General features: G+C 42.0%; 1 protein-coding gene across 1 annotated transcript; it reads right to left on the bottom strand.

Moving 5' to 3' along the window:
- Positions 1-15,497: 15,497 nt before the first annotated feature.
- Positions 15,498-17,127, bottom strand: LOC144691613 (claudin-8-like). The gene has a single exon (XM_078559881.1). It carries the CDS (start codon positions 16,757-16,759, stop codon positions 16,088-16,090), a length of 672 nt encoding a protein of 223 aa, XP_078416007.1. The 5' UTR covers positions 16,760-17,127; the 3' UTR covers positions 15,498-16,087.
- Positions 17,128-20,419: the final 3,292 nt, after the last annotated feature.

Below are 20,419 nucleotides of genomic sequence, written 5' to 3'. Positions count from 1 at the left end.
TTCCAAGAAATCATTTGAACTTTATGGTACTTGAGGAAGATTGCATTGTTTGTTTTGAACAGCAATCACTTTAATTGCTGAAGAAAAAAAAAACTGAAAAGGAAGGTTGGTAACTTGCTGGAAATCACATGGGTAAGAGAAAAAAAACTTAAGTTGTGAACCTGCTTGTTTTGAAGGCAATTTTGTTGGGGAACAAGCTGAGGAAGGAAGGCTACCTTGACTGACACCCTCTCTCTACCTTGCCTAAAATTGTTTGTGGCTATCAACCTGTAGCCAGAGAACCCTCATCTGAGCGTAACTAGTCTGCATTTGGACCTGCAAAGCTGAGATCAGTTGGTGAGAACTTCCAGATATCCACTGGGACCAGCAGCCTGTCTTCACATGAGGGAACTCCAGGTTGACGGCACCGAGACCCTGCGGACCTTATCCTTTATTTAATAACGCCCAACTTCCAAAGCCCATCTCTGCAGAAAGACTCTATCTGTTTGTCCTTTGTTTGTCTGTGTGTGTGTCTGTGTGGGTGCTGGCAGAATTCTTTAGGAAGAGATAGATAGTCATACTTACCAATTACAGTTATGTGTTAACCAGTACTTAAAAGAAGTTTTGTTTTAAGATAAATTAATCATTCTGAGTTTTTTGAAAGAAGCCTGGTCAGAGCCAGAGCCTGTGGAGTAGTGGGGCTTGATAATTCCCACATTCCTCCCACCCTGGTTGTAACAGCAGCAAGACCTGGATGATATTTAGGCTTGGGCTGAATAAGTGGCAAGTAACATTCATGCCACACAAGTGTCAGGCAATAACCATTTCCAACAAGAGAGAATTTAACCATCTCCCCTTGACATTCAATGGCATTATTATCACTGAATCCCCCAGAATCAACATCCTGGGGTTTACCATTGACCAGAAACTTAACTGGACCAGCCATATAAATACTATGGCTACAAGAGTAGATCAGAGGCTGGGAATTCTGCAGAGTAACTCATTTTCTGACACCCTATAGCCTGTCCACCATCTACAAGCCACAAGCCTGGAGCATAATGGAATACTCCCCACTTGCCTGGAAGAGTGCAGCACCAACAACAATCAAGAAGCTCAACACCATCCAGGACAAGGCAGCCGTATTATCCCATCCACCATCTTAAACATTCCTGCCACCACTGACAAAAGTGGCAGCAGTGTGTACCATCTACAAGATGCACTGCAGCAACTCACCAAAGGTCCTTCCATAGCAGCTTCCAAACCCAAAACTTCCGCCAACTAAAAGGACAAGAGAGGCAGTTGCATGGGAACACCACCACCTGCAAGTTCCTCTCCAAGCCACACACCAACCAGACTTGGAACTATGGGCAGAATCTTCTGGTTGGCGTGAGGGGGCGGGCCCCAGACAGTAACGTGTAAAATGACACGCGATGACATCAGGCGTGCGTCCCGACATCATCGCGCGTCATTCTGATCTTCAGTTCGGCGGGCACGCACCGGAGTCAGCTGTGCGCCCACCGAACTGTCAAAGGCCTGTTAAGGCCATTTATCAATTAATTGAAGTACTTGTCAGGGCTGCCCATCTAATCTTAAGGTTGGCGGGCAGGCGAAGAGCCCAGGCAGCCTTCGCATTTTTCATGGAACCTCATCCACAGGCGGGATGAAGTTTCATGAAGGGTTATAACTTTAATAAAATGTTTTATTGAAATTCATAGACATGTCCCAGCTCATGTGACACAGTCACATGAGGGGACATATCTGAATAATATTTTTAATTCTTTTTTTCAATTTTTCACAATCAAATTGATCTCCCTGAGGCAGCTCCGTGCCTTAGGGAGATTTCTGCGCTCTTTCGCACACATGTGCGAAAGAGCGCAGGCCCCGATTCTCCCTCATCCCCCTGCCTGCACAGGTAGCGCTGAGCACTTCTGGGTGCGCGTCACGCTGGACGGGCCTTAATTGGCCAGCCCACGTAAAATGGCGGCGCGCAGCTGATCACGGGCGGCAATCAGCTGCGGGCCCGCTCCCGCCCAGCCCGCCTGACTGGAAGAAAATTCTCTTCTATATCACCATTCCTTCACTGTCACTGGGTCAAATCCTGGAACTCCCTTCTTAACAGCACTGTGGATGTACCTGCACCACATGGACTGCCACATTTCAAGAAGGCAGCTGGCCTAGCCAGCGACGCCCACATAAAATGAATGAATAAAAAAAAGTATTTCATGAAAATGCAAGCATAACCGGGACCTATACAGGTTCCCATAGCAACACCTTTTATTTGGAGCAAGTGAACAGAGTTATGAGAGAAGGTGTTCAAAATGAGAACAAGTTCAACCAGGTGGAGGAGGGTGGTGGTGATGAACACTGATTGGGCCTCAGCTCAAGGAACAAGCAGAGAGCCCTCATACAGTCGTGACAGGGGATGAATGTGTAGAGAAATTGGACGCCCGTATTCAAAAGGAGATGGTTAAGGCCAGGAAACTGAAAACTGCTAAAGTGATGGAGGCTGTTGGAGGGGTCGTGGACATAGCTGGGAAGGAACAGGACAAGGGGAGAAAAAGAGTTGAGATAGGAAGAAATCAGTTCTGTGGGACAAGAACTGTTGAAATGGTGCATCACCCAGGCAGTCCTGTTTGTGGAACCTGGGAGGGAGGGTAGCAGTGCACTGTTCGGAGTTGGGGCTATGAGTTGGAGGTTGTGGAGGGAAGTTCTGCAGAGGAGATAAGGTCAATGTTCATCTTGGAAATAAAGATTTTGGTGATGGGATTACGGTCCACTAGGAAATAGGAGGAGGTGCCAAAGTTGGCTTTCAGCCTCCACTAGGTAGAGATTATGTCACCAAACAACAACAGTGAAACCGTTGTCAGCAGGTATCACAGACCTTATTTGTTGTCAAATCCCCTCCCTACCTTTCCCTGACTCAAGGCAGACACTTACTTCATTAGCTCTATAATATTATTGTAAAGTTACTCAAGAATCTAGTGAGAGTTCAAAGAAAATGAATATTTAGCTTAATTCAGATTGAATCCACAGGGTGAGAAATTAAAACACATAATGCTGTTTCTACTGGTGCTGTGCAGATTTACCTCCATTATTCAGATGCATGGAGCACCGCTGGTTGCTACTTGTGTGGCATCCAACAGGGAGTCAATACACACTGACCCCAACTCTATACTAACCTTCAAGTTACCTATAATGCCAATATCTGAGTAGGTATCTCCTAACATCACTATGGGTGTTCCTACAACACATGGATGGCAGCAGCTCAAAAAGGCAGCTCACCGCCATCTTCTCAAGAGCAGGCCATGTTCAAATGCAGAAAGTCTTGGACAATATCCTGGCTTGGGCTGGCAAGTGGCAAGTAACATTGACGCCACACAAGTGCCAGGCAATGACCATCACCAACAAGAGAGAATCTAACCATCGCCTCTTGACATTCAATGGCATTACCATTGTTAAATCCCCCACAATCAACATCCTGGGGTTACCAATGATGAGAAACTGAACTGGACTAGCCATATAAATACTGTGGCTACTAGAGCAGGTCAGAGGCTAGGAATCCTGCGAGTAACACAACTCCTGGCTCCCCAAAGCCTCTCCACCACCTACAAGGCACAAATCAGGAGTGTGATGGAATACTCCCCACTTGCCTAGATGAGTGCAGCTCCAACAATACTCAAGAAGCTCAACATCACCCAGGACAAAGCAGCTCGCTTGATTAGCACCCCATCCACAAACATTTACTCCTTCCACCACCCACACACAGTGGCAGCAGTGTGTACCATCTAAAAGATGCACTGCAGAAACTTACCAAGGCTCCTTAGACAGCACCTTCCAAACCCACAACCACTACCATCTAGAAGAACAAGGGCAGCAGCTGCATGGGAATGTTGCCACGTGGAAGTTCCCCTCCAAGTAACTCACCATCCTGACTTTAAATATATTACTGTTCTTTCACTGTCGCTGGGTCAAAATCCTGAAACTCTCTTCCTAACAGCACTGTGGGTGTACCTACACCACATGGACTGCAGCGGCTCAAGCAGGCGGCTCACCACCACCTCCTCATGGGCAAGTAGGGATGGGCAATAACAGCTGGCCTAGCCAGAGACACCCACATCCCATGAATGAATAAAAAATAATTAGAGTTGGAGAATAAATGCTGATCTAACCAGTGATGTCCACCCATGAACAAATCAATAAAAAAGGTGACTGCAAGTGACAGGGTCTCTTCAGGTGCACTGTGCTGTTGCTCTCCACTTCTCCCTTGACAGGGTGGGTGATTTCTTTGGTGTCTGAAAGTAAGAGCCCAGAAGAGGAAGGCTGAAAAGGCTGTTTTTGGAACAGGGTGGGTGTGGGGTGTAAATCGCAAGGTCCATGATTACCGCTTCCTCATCATGACATATAGCAGGATGAGGAGGTGCTGGGAATTGAAAAGGAGCATAAGGCAGAAAGATGTCATCACCATTATTCTCAGTGATGTCACTTGCAGTCACCTTTTTTATTGATTTGTTCATGGGTGGACATCGCTGGTTAGACCAGCATTTATTCTCTAACCCTAATTATTTTTTATTCATTCATGGGGTGTGGGTGCCTCTGCTCGAACTGCTGCCAGTCACACCCAAAACCATGATGCTGAGAACTATCTCCAGTCTACTACTCAGGAGATGCAGGTGTACTTGTCCCCTGCCACTCTGCTCTGTTCCCTTCTGTTGTGTGCCACCTTGTCCTGCAAGAAGTTCAGTGACTATGTCACACAGTGTTTAGGTGACGTTCCTGCCTTAATTGAATAGCTGGAGGTGTATGGAAGCCGTAAGATTTTTGTGTGAGGCTGGCAACATTGGTAGGTGTGTGAGGGTGAGGTAGGATATCTGGATGTTATGGCATAAGTCTAAGTGTTAGAGAATGCCACTGGGTAAATGATGGAGTATAAAGCATGAAAGGTTGAGGTGTGGTAAGTAGGAGATCTCATGTGAAGGGCTTCCACTGAGATTTATCACCTGGAAGAGATCATTAGGCTTCTTGTGGCACTGCTGCCAGGTCCTTGGGTCCAAGTCGGAGGCATTGACCTCCTGGCCACCTGTTCCAACAACCCCACAGATGATAGACCTTGAGGGTCTCCTCTCCCAGTGGGCCCACAACATCTTCCCTCCTGCACATCTGCACACTAATACCTCCAGTGCAGTCTGGAACCTTCTGGATGCCCTGGTGTTCATTTTTCAGGAATTTCCACGGTGACAATCCATTTTTCCACATTGCCTTTATAAGGCAGCCTGCCTTTAAGAAAAAGCAGGTTACCTGAAATGCATGACCATGAAACCACCCGCTATGTGCTGACCACACCAACAGTGTTGCACAGCGTTGGCTGGAGGTCCACGTTCCTGCATTGTCACCATTCAGATAGGTAGGCCAGTTTGATCTGATCAGGCATAGGCACATCGCAAACCGTGATCCCCATCCTGCCCAAAAGTTGGGCAAATGAATTTTGCACCCTTTGTCTCTCCAAATATCCATTGCAATAGGAGACTCATTGTGGTGACTGGAATTTATGTAATGGAACTAGAAAGGTTCATAGTTTGCAGTATTGCTGCCAATCTGTTGGAGTTACACCAGATACTGATATGGATGTGGCATTATAGGCAAAAGCCACCACCCTGGCTGACTTCTGCTTTTCATTAATGGTACAATTGTAAGCGATTTTTCGTGGCCCGTCCAACCTTATGGCCAGGTGGCCTTTACATTTTTGATGAAACCTCATCCAAGGGCGGGATGAAATCTCCATTAGGAAATAAAATAAAAAGAAATATCTGGGGACAGAACTTTTATGAGGCACGCTTTCAGGTGCTTGATTGTGCTGCATGGACATTTTGTTTAGCATTTTTGTGCTTTCTTTTATCGTTTGGAGGGCTGGAGCTCTCTGAGGCAGCTGCCTGCCTTCAGGGAGCTCAGTGGAAACACTCACCAGCGCCTGCGGTGATGTCATCGCCTGCCCTCTTCCTGCCCCCACCCCAGCAGGCCTGAGCTTTTCAGTGCATGTTTCCTGCTGGCTGCCTGTTAATTGGCCAGCCAGTGTGAAATCGCTGTCGGGGGCCAATCACGGCCAGGGCCCCGTTTTCCGACGGCTCCCGGGCCCACCGATCGCGGGTGCCCAATGAGGGCAAAATTCAGGCCATTGCTTTGCATATCCCTAATGTCCTTTTTACTGTTGTGTCTGCCAAAGTGATCATTAAATTTACTGTATTGGAAGCAGTAGTAAGCATAATTTTAAATGTGCCTGAGAGCTAATTCATTGACAGGGCTCTTAGAAAGTTTGCTTTCCTTTTAAAGCCGAAATAGCATTTTTGTTTGTACCACATTTTGTGAGCAAGGTTTTCCTTTAGGAAGGGAACATTGGAGTACGCCTGTTGGTGCAGCTGTCCTCATTCCATTCCGAACATTTTCATGAGAGAATAGTTGAAACAAAATGTACATCATCTGGATGTTTCCTTCTCGGTTTGTCAACCCAGAATTGTTCTGAAGTCGTCAGGGATTAAAGATTAATCCCTGGATACCACTGCAAGTAACCAAGGAGTAGTACCAAGAATGTAGTAGTTATGATTTTATTTAGTGTGTAATGTACCTTTAAGAATAATACTTGTTAAGGAAGGTCACATGATCTGTAACAATCAATAGGAGAGTAGTGTGGGCTACCTCCTTAGTTGGTGCAGACATAGAATTGGAGTTGAAAGCACCCATGTAGTTGCTGCTGAGTATATTGTAAATAAACTTAATGTTTCCACCCAAGAAGTGACTGCAAAGCAACTCTGTCATTAATAGTAGCAACTTGGCCACCCTTTCAACAAAGAGAAAGAACATAAGCCTTCTGTGATATTATCCCAATAAAGTATTACAGCCAATAAAATGTTTTGAAGTGTAGTCACTCTTGTAATGTAAGAATAACAGATGCATTAAAAACACAGAGCATTGTGAAATTAGCTCTTAGAGAATTGGCAGATAATTTTTACCATACCTGATCTTCTTTCCAGTGAATTTCACAGAAGGATAGTTCAAATGCTTTTTGGAAATTCATCTCCTAGTTTCTCCATCGCTTTTACTTGATTTGAAATTAAAACTCCTCGCATTGTTTTCCAAATGAATAGAATATAAAAACTGTCCCTTGAAAAATCAGTTGTCAATTCACTATGTGCCTGATTTGTGCTGCTTGTGTAGATCAATTTCACCACTTGTATGCTCTTTTGCATTTTCTTTTAACACTTCAGTTTATTATAAAAAGTATTAGAGATGAGGAAAACAGGTACTTGACTGGATGGGGAAATTGGAGGTGAGAAATCATTGATGAAAAAATATATCTAACCAGAGTTTGAAACACAAGCTCCATCCCATTTAATTTCAAGTGCTAAAGCCAACATTATAATGATCATCAACAACGGACTTAAAAACTATTAGCTTAGCTGTTAACAATTTAATTTTAAAGAATATACCCAAAATAAAACACGATGCTTAAGAAACTAGATTTGTATTTTCTCTCATATATTTTGCTCCTTGCTACAACCCTTCCTTTCCTTGTCATGCTTCGGTAAGTAGAATCGATACATTCATGGCTGTTTTATGCACTTTTGAGATGACTCAAAGAACCAACAAGAAAGGCTCTTGTTCCTTTTTACTGGTCTGGATCCAGACCCAGGAGTAAGGCATGCAAAAGGCAATGATTACCATTTATTTTGCTTTAGCCAAAACACATTTTTCAGTCTCCAGGTAACCCTTGAAAAGTTCCTCTCAGGGTCATATAGATGTCATGGACATAAAGTTAAATTTGCGAAGCAATAAAAAGTAATTGATTTTGTGAAGTTACTATATTTTATCATTGCACTTTCTTAACAATTTCTGCTAATTTAGGATATTCACATATTTTACACTGGTATTTTACTTTCCAATAGTAGCTTTCTGGAGACTAACATTACTGTTACCGGCACAAAAGTTTGTCATTGAGGAAAGAAAACTTGTCACCATCTGCTTGCACCATTGTGTGGAAAGTTAATTTATGCAATATTATTCCCTCAGGTGTAAAACACCACAAACTGTAAGGTATTTTTATTCTGATGGTGTTGACCTGGTGCAAACCTGGAGCTAACATTTCTATTTTATTCCACAATCCCTAAGGGGTCTATTTTCATCTATTGCACTGGCGAAAGTATTAGTTGCCGCCAGTAAAGGGGTAAGCTGCATTTATCCTAAGAATGTTTTTTTTAATTTCTCCCCTCCCTCCTTCATTAACCCAAAAACTTGGGAATGTATGTAGACACAAGGGGGTAAACAAGCACTGCAAAAATAAAAGCAGAACATGGAAGCAGTACAGTTGAAAAACACACAAATGTTTCTTTGCTACAAATTAGCTTGTGAATTTGTGGAAAGACCAGTGTGTAATGAGTTTTATCTCAGTATCAGCCAGTTTGTTCATGATTTTTTCCATAAAAAACAATTTAGTTCTGAGCCAGAAATAACACAACATTGTTTAAATTTTGTTTTTATTTATTTACGGGATGTGGGTGTCACTGGCTAGGCCAGTATTTATTGCCCATCCCTATTTGCCCTTGAGAAGGTGGTAGTGAGCTGCCTTCTTGAACCGCTGCGGTCCATATGCTGCAGGTACACCCACAGTGCCATTAGGGAGGGAGTTCCAGGATTTTGACCCAGCGACAGTGAAGGAACGATGATATATTCCCAAGTCAGGATTGTGAGTGGATTGGAGGGGAATTTCCAGGTGGTGATGTTCCCATGTGTCTGCTGCTCTTGTTTAGATAGTAGTGGTCATGGGTTTGGAAGATACTGTCTAAGGAGCCTTGGTGAGTTCCTGCAGTGCACCTTGTAGATGGTGCACACTGCTGCCACTGTATGCCGGTGGTGGAAGGAGTGAATGTTTGCAGATGGGGTACCAATCAAGCGGCTGCTTCGTTCTTTTAGAAATGGTTAAAACATTCTTTAGCTTAATAAGTGTGGTTTAAATATTTACTTCTAAAACCCGTCCACCTTTTTTGATGTGTGCTCCAATAACAGATTTCAAGTGTCCATTTAGTCCGTGGATATAGGCACTGCTTCACATGTGACGAGTCTGTGGGTAAGATTAATCTTGGGCAACAATGGATGTCTGACAAACTATAGAAAAAGTATATTGGGAGGAGTTAAAATGAGTTGCTGATTCACTGTTACCTGTTTAGCACTACTGCCTGAAACCTGTTTCAATCCCTGTAACTCCATATTCTACAAGCACAAGATACAGAAAATGGTTTTGCAAATGGATAAAGTAAATGGAGACTGCCCAAACTGGGTCTTTTGCTTTTCATAAATAAACCCAAAATGTCAACATTTGTGTAACATGAAATTCAAGCACAGGAACTGCACAAAGTTTTTTTTAAAAGAAGTGTTCCTTTATTACACCAGCTTCATGGCTTTATAAACTCTCAAGGGAAAGCTTAGCTTCAAGAAACAAACCATTTACAAAGAATATTCACAGCCGATGGTCCAGATCTCTGCCCTATTCGTAGCCTCAGCTCAACATAGTGACTCTCCAGACTTGAACTGCTGTTCCAGCTCCTGGCTGCAGTCCTGCTCTCCTCTCTTCCTACAAAGCTTATGGTCCCTCCTTCTCCTCCAGCCCACGCTCCCAGCTGAGGCCCACCTCCAGCTTTCTTCAGCCCGCACTCCTAGCTTAGGCTGTGCCCCAAGTTTTTCCAAGGACTTCAGCTCCCGTTCTGAGGGGAGCCCCCAGGGCCGACTGAATCCACTGCCCAACATCCTCCCAGGCTGATGACCTCTGGCGGAGGGGACCTGGTGCCATGCAGAGAATGCCTTCCAGCCCTGCTCTGAAGTTAGTGCTGGTAGTCAGGGCGCCAAGGGCCCACTCGTCCCCATCCCGGTTACATTTGTGTTGTTGTGGAGTTTCTTTAACCTGACAAAGTCAATGTAGCTCTGTCATTACAATTCTTAATTTCAATTTAGAGGACTCATATTCGATTCTGGCCTTTGAAAAGAAAAATCTCAAAAATCACATATAAGAGTCACTTTGAATTGGCTGTAATGTAGTAAATGCTGCAGCCATCCTGCACACATAAAGGTCTCATAAAATTAATAACCATAAAATTAATAACCAGTTAATCTCTAAAGAGAGCCATCATGGACTCTATGGGCTGAATGGCCTCCTTCTGTGCCATTATAACTCTATGACATTATCTATTTTTGATTGGCAATGGTTGAGAGTGAACTGTTGGCAGAATGCTAGGACATCATGCTCATCTACAAATAATGTCATAGGATATTTAACCTGAACTGGTTCTGCTTGAACTGATAGGCTGTGTATGGTTTCATTACTGTCCAAATGATGCAATACTCCTTCTCCATTACATCAGAGTACCAGCCCATTTTATGGATTCAGGCCTTGGGGTGGGTTTAATCAACAACAACTTGCATTTACATAGCATTCATTGACAAACACACCTAGACATTTCACAGGCAAGTAATCAAAAGTTGAGGAGAACAGAATCAAGTGATTTCAGGACAAGCGAGCACAGCGCAAAGCCAATGCCTCCATCCATCCCTCCAACACCGAACTCATATGTAGTGCTTACAATTGGTTATGCAATTCGAGACTTAGCCTAACGTCACAGATGGCATCAACCTTACTGCTGAACTGGTCATTTTTTTTAGTTGCTGAACACTCATCCATTGAAGCAGTGGGAGAATTAATTATTATCAATCAATATTAAATGGATACCCTATCCTAGAGAGCAGTTGAGTTGGGTCATTGATATATTCAAGGCCTAGTTAGACAAACTTTTAATCTGCCAAGGAGTGAAAGGTTATGGGGTCAGGCAGCAAAGCAGAGTTAAGACCACAATCAGATCTGCCATGACTTTATTGAATTGCAGAGCAGGCTCGAGAGGCCAAGTGGCCTCCTCCTGCTCATATTTCTTATGTTCTTATGTAAAAACTCAATGTGGTTCACTCCTGTGGCTCAAAGATGTGACCATGATCAACTAAACTAAGATGGCATCCCAGATTTATTACGCAGCTTATTCAGTCCAACCAGTGCATGTTGGTTCTTATCCTCCACACACGCAGCAGTCCATGTCTCTATTTGTTTATCCCTTTCTTCCCCTTTTCTTCAGCCACCTATTTAGCCTGTTCTTAAATTTTGACAGTGTCTCTTCTTTAATCATTAGCTCCAGTAATGCATTCCACAGCTTCACTACTCTTTGTATAAAACTGCCTCTCTTGGTCTCTCTCCTAAACTCATGCATTTAACTTCATATCTGCATCTCCTTATTCTAGACCTCAGAATCATTGGAAACAGTCTGTAACTATTTAGGCTGTGCCATCCTTTCATAATTTTGAAAATCCCTATCAAATCACCCTATAACCCATTGTCCCAATTTTCCAAATCTGTCTTCATGCTTGTTGTTCCCTCCCTATTGCCTGAACACCCTCCTTATAATGTACAGCCCAAAACTGCAGAGTATTTCAAATGTGCACAATGAGGTGTTACATAAATTCATCAATATTCTTGACTTCCACTTATCTGTTGCCAAAACATCCTGTATTCCATTTGCTTTTCTTATAGCATTATGTATCTGAGGTGCTGCTTTTATTGTCATGTGAACTGAAATCTCCAGATCATCCTGCTTTTCCACACCATTCAACCTTCCCCATTCAGAATGTACCACCTCAAGTTTACATTGAATTACATCTGCTACATTGTGGAATCTGCTATTCCACAATCTTTTTATCTTTTCACCCCTTTCTTTGATCCTGAGAATTATTTACGAATCCTCATGTGTATCATCTGCAACTTGGAAACTACTTGCTCAAACCCACTATCTGAATCATTGATATACAGTAAACACAAGTGGTCCCAGGACAGAATCCTGCGAGACACTCTGAGAAACTACACTTAATACATGCTATTTCTTAATTTATGATTAGATTTTAATCCGATTGTCTCCCTTTTCCTAATTCCATGCCCCTTAATTTTCATCAACAGTCTCCTACTGATGCCTTGTCAAAAATTTTCAAAATATGTGTACACTTGACTGGTCTCCTATATGAAGCACATGTTGTGGCTGAAACTTTTTTAACAAGGGTATCACTAGAATTTTAAACTATTATACCTAGCATTAGCTCCAATGGATTTCTACAAAGTCATGCTTACTGTAGTCATGGAGAATTCTCCAAACATCCTGTTGTGCTAGTTGATAGCAACTGACTTGCCAGGAATGCAAACAGATGGGATTTAAACGACTGTAAGATGACAGGTGGCAAACATTGAGTCAAAAAGAGACTGACTTAAACTAGCTTGAACCTTGATTCATTGGACCTGTTATTAAAGCTCACAGTTCGCTCTGCACTTGGAGTATGGTGGATTAAACTCAAACCGTGACAATCATGAATGAGCACAGTCCATGTGGTTTAGTTCATATTATTCACTTTTTTCTTTAACCATTCATCTGAAAATTTGGGTAGGAAATCTGTTTTAAAATCTCTTTCTGTGATGCTTCACAGCTGTTTCCTGGATAATGCTGCTGGAAAATCTGATGCAGACTGGGCAACCATGTCTCCACTTCTTCCTCCCCCCTCATCCCTGCTTTAAGGTAGCGATCAACTTTTACTTAGACCTTCTCTGGCCAAGGTCAAAAGATTACTATTCAAAAAATTATAACTGCAAACACATGTTCTATGCTGTGCACATCTATGGCATTGATATGCTACTTGAATCGCATCTTCAGGACATCTTAAAGCATTTCACAACTGATCAGTTTAAAAGCAGTCACTGTGTGGCATCCAATTTTGTACAGGGCAACCACCCAAAAACTGAAAATGAGATGAATACTTGTTGATTTGGTTTTTTTGGTGTTGTTGAGAAAGGAATGAAACCAATGCACTTGGACAATTCTCTTCTCTTCTTTAAATCATATCATTGAATCTTTTAAATCTACCTTAAGTTGAGATCCCATCATCCTTTAATGTTTTTTCTCAAAGATGGCATATTTCACAACACAATATTTCCTTAGTACAGAGCTGATGTGTCAGCCTACATTATACGTTTGTCTTGGGATGGGGTTTGGACCCACAACGTGTATATCTGTTAAACAACTGAAATTGCTAAATATGTTCCATAAATTGACCTGATCCTGTGGCAAATTTAACACTTCTTCAAGTCAAAGATTTAATTGGGCTTTTTGTTCCTGTATTAGAAACATAAAAACTAGGAGCAGGAGTAGGCCATTCGGTCCTTCGAGCCAGCTCCGCCATTCATTATGATCATGGCTGATCATCCAACTCAATAGCCTGTTCCCACTTTCTCCCCAGACCCTTTGATCCCTTTCACCCCAAGAGCTATATCTAACTCCTTCTTGAAAGCATACAATGTTTTGGTCTCAACTACTTTCTGTGGTAGCAAATTCCACAGGCTCACCACTCTCTGGGTGAAGAAATTTCTCCTCATCTCAGTCCTAAATGGTCTACCCCATATCCTCAGACTGTGACCCCTAGTTCTGGACTGCCCCACCATCGGGAACATCCTTCCTGCATCTATCCTGTCTAGTCCTGTTAGAATTTTATAGGTTTCTATGAGATTCCCCCCTCATTCTTCTGAACTCCAGTGAATATAACCCTAATCGACTCAATCTCTCCTCATATGTCAGTCTCACCATCCCAGGAATCAGTCAGGTAAACCTTTGCTGCACTCCCTCTATAGCAAGTACATCCTATTGCAATCACTCCCTCTCCTCTCCCTCATCCTCTTTGATTTTAAAAGTGGAACTGTTCAATCTATGAACACTATCTATACAGTTTCTCACATTGCCAAAGGAACATTTCAGCAGAAAGCAAATGAACCTCTTTAGCCTCTTTCCTGAAGACAAAATAAGTCAGAAATTGTCAAGCTGAGATTCTTTAGCATTGTGGTAAGTGTCATTATTGTAAAAGTTCTATGTTGTCCCATAGGAATGGAGCTAGATGCACTATAATCATGTTGGGAATGGTGGCATAGTGGTTATGTTGATGGACTAGTAATCCAGAGGTCCTAGGCTAATGATCTAGTAGAAGTGAGTTCAAATCCTACTGTGGTACTGGGAAATTTAAATTCAGTTAATTGAATAAATAGCCTGTATCAGCCATGTGAACATGAAACTACTAGATTGTTGTAAAAGCCCCATGGTTCACTAATGTCCTTTAAGAAATGAAATTGGCTCTCCTTACCTGGTGTGGCCTACTTGTGACTCCTGACACACTACAATATGATTGAGTCTAAAATGGCCTGATAAGCTGCTCAGCAGTATCAAAATGCTACTAAGAAGTCTTAACAACAATTCAAGAAGGTGGCTCACCACCATCTTCTCAAGGGCAATTAGGGATAGGCAATAAATGCTCACTTTGTCACATCCCTTAAATCAAAGTTTAGATTCTCCTAAATATTAGTTCGACAACGGCATCCATGCTGCACAAGCGAGGATGGAAATGGAAGTGTAAGTCTGCTGCAATTGCAACAAAGCTACATTTGGGTTCAAAAGTACCATTTTCACTTTAAGCTTTCTGCATAAAAAATGCTTTAAAATTCACTAAAAATGATTGTCATATAAAATTAGGTCAGTTTTCCTTCTATCTGAAATATTTAGTAACTTAAGAAACAGAATTCCTGATGATAATCTTTAGGCAGTCTCCTCTGCCTCTGCATTATTTTAACCAGCTTAGATTCCTGCTGTCTACAGTTACTGGAAAACAGGAGGAGGCATTGACATGTTGGAAATACTTTCACAGAAGTTTGACAGCAGGACATTAATATTTACAAATCCTACACAGTGTGTTACAAAGTGGGAAGCAAAAGGAATTGAAAAATGTGTTAACCTAATGTAACTAAATAATCGCTGCCAATTGAATAATATTTATAACAACCTAGATTTTGATCAAATTGTAATGAATAGTACAAGTAGTGCTCACTGAATCATATAAATTTATTCAATCCTGAAATTCACAATTTTTATTGATCTTGTAAGATCAGGATAATGCAGTGACAATTAATGTGCAGGGGTACCCACAAAATGCCCATTGTAGTTGCATGGTGCAGATTTGTGCTGCTGGGCTCCCTCACATTGATTTGTTAGTTTTAGTGGAGGAATGTGGAGTGAAAGCCAGGTACATCTGAACATGCAGCAAACAACATAAAATTTGAAGGAAAGAAAGCGAGGGCACCGGCTGCTCATTGCACCTACTAGCAAAGAGTTTCAAAATGTCATTAAAAAGAATATTGCCAACAGGTTACGCACTTGCTTGACTATGTATACCTTACATGTCAAAGGGAGACCAATAGGGATGGGACAAATGTAAATACCCTACAAATGGACTGTCATCCTAAAAATCCACTTTCCACTTTCAGTTTTTTTTTTGAAGGGCTGTGTATAGTGTTGTGCTTAAGAATCCAATTTGATTAAAGAATATATTGATATATAATTCAGCAAATGAAAAATAACTAATTTTCAGACAATAATGAAATTATTTTAATTATTTATGACATGATTTTGCCATAGCACGCCATTAAGCATTATTTGTCATGAGTATTGCTCACGGAAAATGGTATAAATAAAATCTGTCAAAGCTTAGGACTACGTTTTGTAACATTTATATATTCATTTCACAGAAAATGGAAGGACATATAATTTTTCTTCAAACAATTTCCAACTGTAACAAAACAACAAGTAATGCCCTACTGAACCGTTTGCAAACATACATAAGAAATATTTTTAAGGTATCATTAGAAAATTATTGCAGAGCTGCACTCATTTCAAATATTTAAACATTTGATTATTAAATATATATGTTAATTTTTAAAATAAACTTTGATAAAAACATTCTTCAAACTGCTTTAGAGATGCTTCACAAAGATCATAAAATACAGGTATTTTCACAGAATAATTTTTATAAAAGTGATAGTAACAAGATGGATGCAAAGTGAAATTTTCACTGCAGTTCCTGAAGGAATGATACTCTTCTCCAGATAATTTTAACCATCCCAGGTTCTATCCTTTGGATTGATAGTTTTCTGAAGCACTGTAATCTCAGTGATTTAGACAAATTCACTTTTGGAGTACATGCTTGGAATTTTCCTTGCTGTCTGTTTTGGGTTATATTTTCCATACTGTGCAGGTCTGTAACTGTAACTTCTTGCTTCTTCATTGAGACATGAACAACAAAGTATGGCACCTGCCACTATCAGGAAGCCGGCAGTAGCCCAGCCGATGTAGAGAGCTTCTCCAAGTTCATGTTTCAGTGAGTCTGGAACCAGCGGGTCATAGAAATTTCTAATGATTGTGTGGCCAACCCAAGAAATGGGGATCAGGACAATAATTCCCGTGAGTATAAACATCACCCCAGCTCCTATCAATAGGCGGTGTTTCACCTGTTCATTCTCAATAAGGCCGCGAGTGCATTTCATTCCCACGGCGGCGATGAGGATGCTCAGGAACGCTAACGCCACGGCAACACACATCAGAGCACGGCTCGCCTGCAGCTCAGGGCTGAGGATCAGGAAGGAGTCGTACATCTTACACTGCATTCGGATGTTCGCCTGCCGAACGCAATTCATCCACAACCCTTCCCACCTATTCTCAAACACCACCAGCTTGTCCCCGATGAACGCGGTCACTTTCCATTGGGGCAGTCCTGTCACTGCACACGTCCCGACCAAGCCAATAACCGCCAAGATCAGACTCACTAACTGTAGAGCAGGACTCACCATTTCTTCTCGGGTTACAACTAGCCACACTCGCGCGAAATCTTCCTTTTTATTAAGTCAATTGGAGAAGAACCATCGATAACAGCAAATAGGTAACTGCTGTGTATCCCTTGATACAGCTGGTCCCTTTTAAAATTAAGCAACAAAATGTTCTGCACTTTCGTAAGGTCAATTAATCCCAGACGTAATAACCTGGTACGTTCTCTTCTCTTTGCTGTTGGATTTTAAAGGAACCCATTGATTGGGAAAGGAGAACACATAACAGGGTGGGGCAAGTTCAGCAGCCAATGAAGCGATCCCCGGGGATGAATTATAATACCTGAAGGGACTTTACCCCCCCCACATCTTGGAAGTTGCAAACACTTGTGAAAGGATTTAAAATTATAGTGGCTGTGTTACTTCAAAGAAAACTAAAACTTTTTTCCAGCCAACTCCTGTCGTGCAGAATTGACCCTACACCCTGTGGTTTCACAGATGATGATCATCCTGCCACAATCTCCCATATTCATGTTTCGACAGCGGATGTTCTTACAGGTTATTTGACTGCAGCGCACATCACACCTGATTGACCTCATCAGAACATCCACACTTCCAACAGCAGTGGCTGGATGGTGGTCAGAAACAAGGACCCTGACGATTTTTACCTCCCCTTCCCTAGGTGTGCTGTGTCATGTCATTGTCCTATCACTTTCCACTCCAGCCAGGTGGGCCAGTCCCCAGTTTCCCGCCCCAACCACCACCCACCCCCCCTCAAAAAATGAAGTCAGGCATCTTCCTGATGTGTGTGTTCAATGTCTCACTGGATTAACACATTAAGCTATCAGATAAGGCTATCATTGTAATATGGAGTTCAACAACTTTCTGTATACTGTGTCAAAGTACTGAGGAATTTTGCCATGTTTTGAAACTTAATTTTTCAACTTGTTGCAGCATGAACAGCGCCTGACTACATAAGCATATTTTTGAGCACTCTAGAAACAAAGAGATTCATTCAAGTTCCATGCACAAGGTATTTCTGTTTTCCTGAGAACAGTACTAAATGTTAACCCCTGTAGCAGAGCAGCTCAGTCATTACTGGGTCCAAAGGGCAATGTAACTCTTACTAACGTCTAACAACATATTGTAAGTATGTGTGCTCAGGTGGAAAGAATCGGTTTTAAGTTTTATTAAAAAAACAAAAACACTGCTGGCTTTCTGCTCTATACCGGAGATCCACCAATGATATTTTGCCAAACATGGCTGAGTTTCAGTACGCTGTGCCATCTGAATTAATTCATTAACAATTCTGGATTGCAAGCTTGGTGTTTCTAAAATAAAAGTTAGCATGAAGTTAGTACGTCATAAACCATTGATTTCTTTGAACATCCAAAAATTATCGGAAGTATTTTCAACAAAATTGTGATTGAACTAGAAAACCCATTACTCCTATAGGTGGCAGTGTGATAGGCATTTTCAATGTTAAAATCACAGTGACTGCATAATCCTGTCACCAGGTTCTGTCAAATACTTCCAGAAAATATTTCTTCATGACTTTTTTTCTCGGTCACTTAAATTCCTGTTGTTCAAAATAAGGATCTAAATATTTTTTACTCACATATTTCACAATAGCATGATTAAATTTATCTAGCAAACTGCCTTTTGGGCCTACCTTCTCTGAAGTTTTTATTTGATGGCCCCAGCTTCTTCCAGAGGCCTGTACTTGAACATATCATTTTGTCCACATCTGGGACTTTATGAACTGAATTTGGATTGTGAAATTTGAGCATGAACAGTTTCCCAGGATGCATCACTTTTCATTTAGCTGAACAGATATTTTCTGCCGAGCACATTGTCTTCAAATTACTTTGAAAAACAAGGGATTAAGGGCGGCATGAGTGACAAAGGAAAATAGATTGATACAGCAAATCCCTTGTCGTGTAGTGTGTGTTGAATTGGAGTGAATCCCTTTATTTGCATGTGGATCAGTAGAAGTGCTCCTGGATGAAATGGTGCAGAATATGATTGCTCAGTTTGGCACCGCAGGTCACCATTCACAAGTTGTATGGTGTACATGGGAGGAGGTAACAGTGCATGGCAATGCTACTTGCAACATCCACAGGACCTAGCAGCAAATGTTCAAGAAATTTGGAGACATCGACAAATCAGCTAAGCTAAAACAGTCTGCAAACTGTCTGGAAAGACTGCACTAATAAGCCCATTGGACATTTCCAATTTTCTTGATCTAATTCCAGAAATGTTATCAATTTATCTTGTTTATTTGCATTTTGCTCAATGGTCCACTGTAATTTTCCTAAATTGAAAAAATAATTAACCAGTTTCTGATGATTGATGATTCATCTCACCTTTTTATCCCTGTTGTGTCGGGGAGTGAAATAAATATGTAAACAATTTTGCAAAGCAGCTCTGTGTATGGTGAGGGAAGGAAGGAAACAACTTTTTCACTTCAGTCCATGATATCACCAATACGGGCATTAATTGTGAACTGGGCACTATCCACATAAAGCAGGGAGTTGCTGATAAAAAATGTTGGTTACATGAGGCTGGATTTTCATTCAGGGAGGACCCTGATGTTTGGAGAACTTTCAGGTTCTGACCCCCAGACCATGTCGGAAATAGTTGCACACTGTGATTTTAGAAGAAAAGGCCGCTAATTAGCCTGAAATCAAGATTTCCATCCAATTAGTGGTGGCAGGTGTGGGGAGGAGGCAGGACTTACACAGAATGGGCCCAATTTAAAGGGCAAATGGCAGCCCTCATGATGCTGGTCATTTCATCCACAGATGGGGGAAAGAGAAGAGCAGCGAGCCAGCAACAGGTCAGGAACCTGTGCCAGGGCTGCCCTACATTTTTCTGATGCCTCTCTAGAGGTGCTTTTGGAGACCGTGGCAGCAAAGAGATGTATCCTATTCCCTGAGAGTGGCAGGAAAAGGCTACACAGCCAAATGGAGGAGGTAAGGCCGGGTGGCTCAAGCTGTGAGTAGCTGTAATGTGAGGAAGACGTGGGTTCAGTGCTTCAATGATGTTCTTAGCTCTGGCAAGGGAAGTATAACTCCTGATCGAGCATCAGTGACCTGCCTTATGTGATGTGATGCCACCTGAGAAATGCTAGCAAACTCTGCTGCCAAACTTTGGAACGAGCCAAATGTAAAGAACTTCAAGGCCACAGTGATTTTGACAGCTACTGACAGGGCATGCTCACAAGGACTTTGAGGTTTAAGGTCATCCTCTACTAGGGTACACATGTCAGAAACCATCTATCTGGAAAGGTGAAGGCCCCTGTGGCACTGATGCTCTGACATAGAAATAGCTTATTCTTGGGGAGGTGGTGATGTAGTGGTATTTCACTGGACTGGTAATCCAGAGACCCAGGGTAATGTTCTGGGGACCTAGGTTCAAATCCCACCACAGCAGATGGTGGAATTTGAATTCAATAAAAATTTGGAATTAAAAGTCTAATGATGAACATGAAATCATTGTCAATTGTTGTAAAAACCCATCTGGTTCACTAATGTCCTTTAGGGAAGGAAATCTGCCATCCTTGCCTGGTCTGGCCTACATGTGACCCCAGACCCACTGCAATGTCCTCTGAAAAGGGCAATTAGGGATAGGCAATAAATGCTGGCCTAGCCAACAATGCCCACGTGCCATGGACAAATAAAAAAA

The sequence above is a fragment of the Cetorhinus maximus genome, chromosome 16, assembly GCF_964194155.1.
Source record: "Cetorhinus maximus chromosome 16, sCetMax3.hap1.1, whole genome shotgun sequence".
Lineage (NCBI taxonomy): Eukaryota > Metazoa > Chordata > Chondrichthyes > Lamniformes > Cetorhinidae > Cetorhinus > Cetorhinus maximus.
This window is presented reverse-complemented; position numbering and strand designations above follow the sequence as displayed.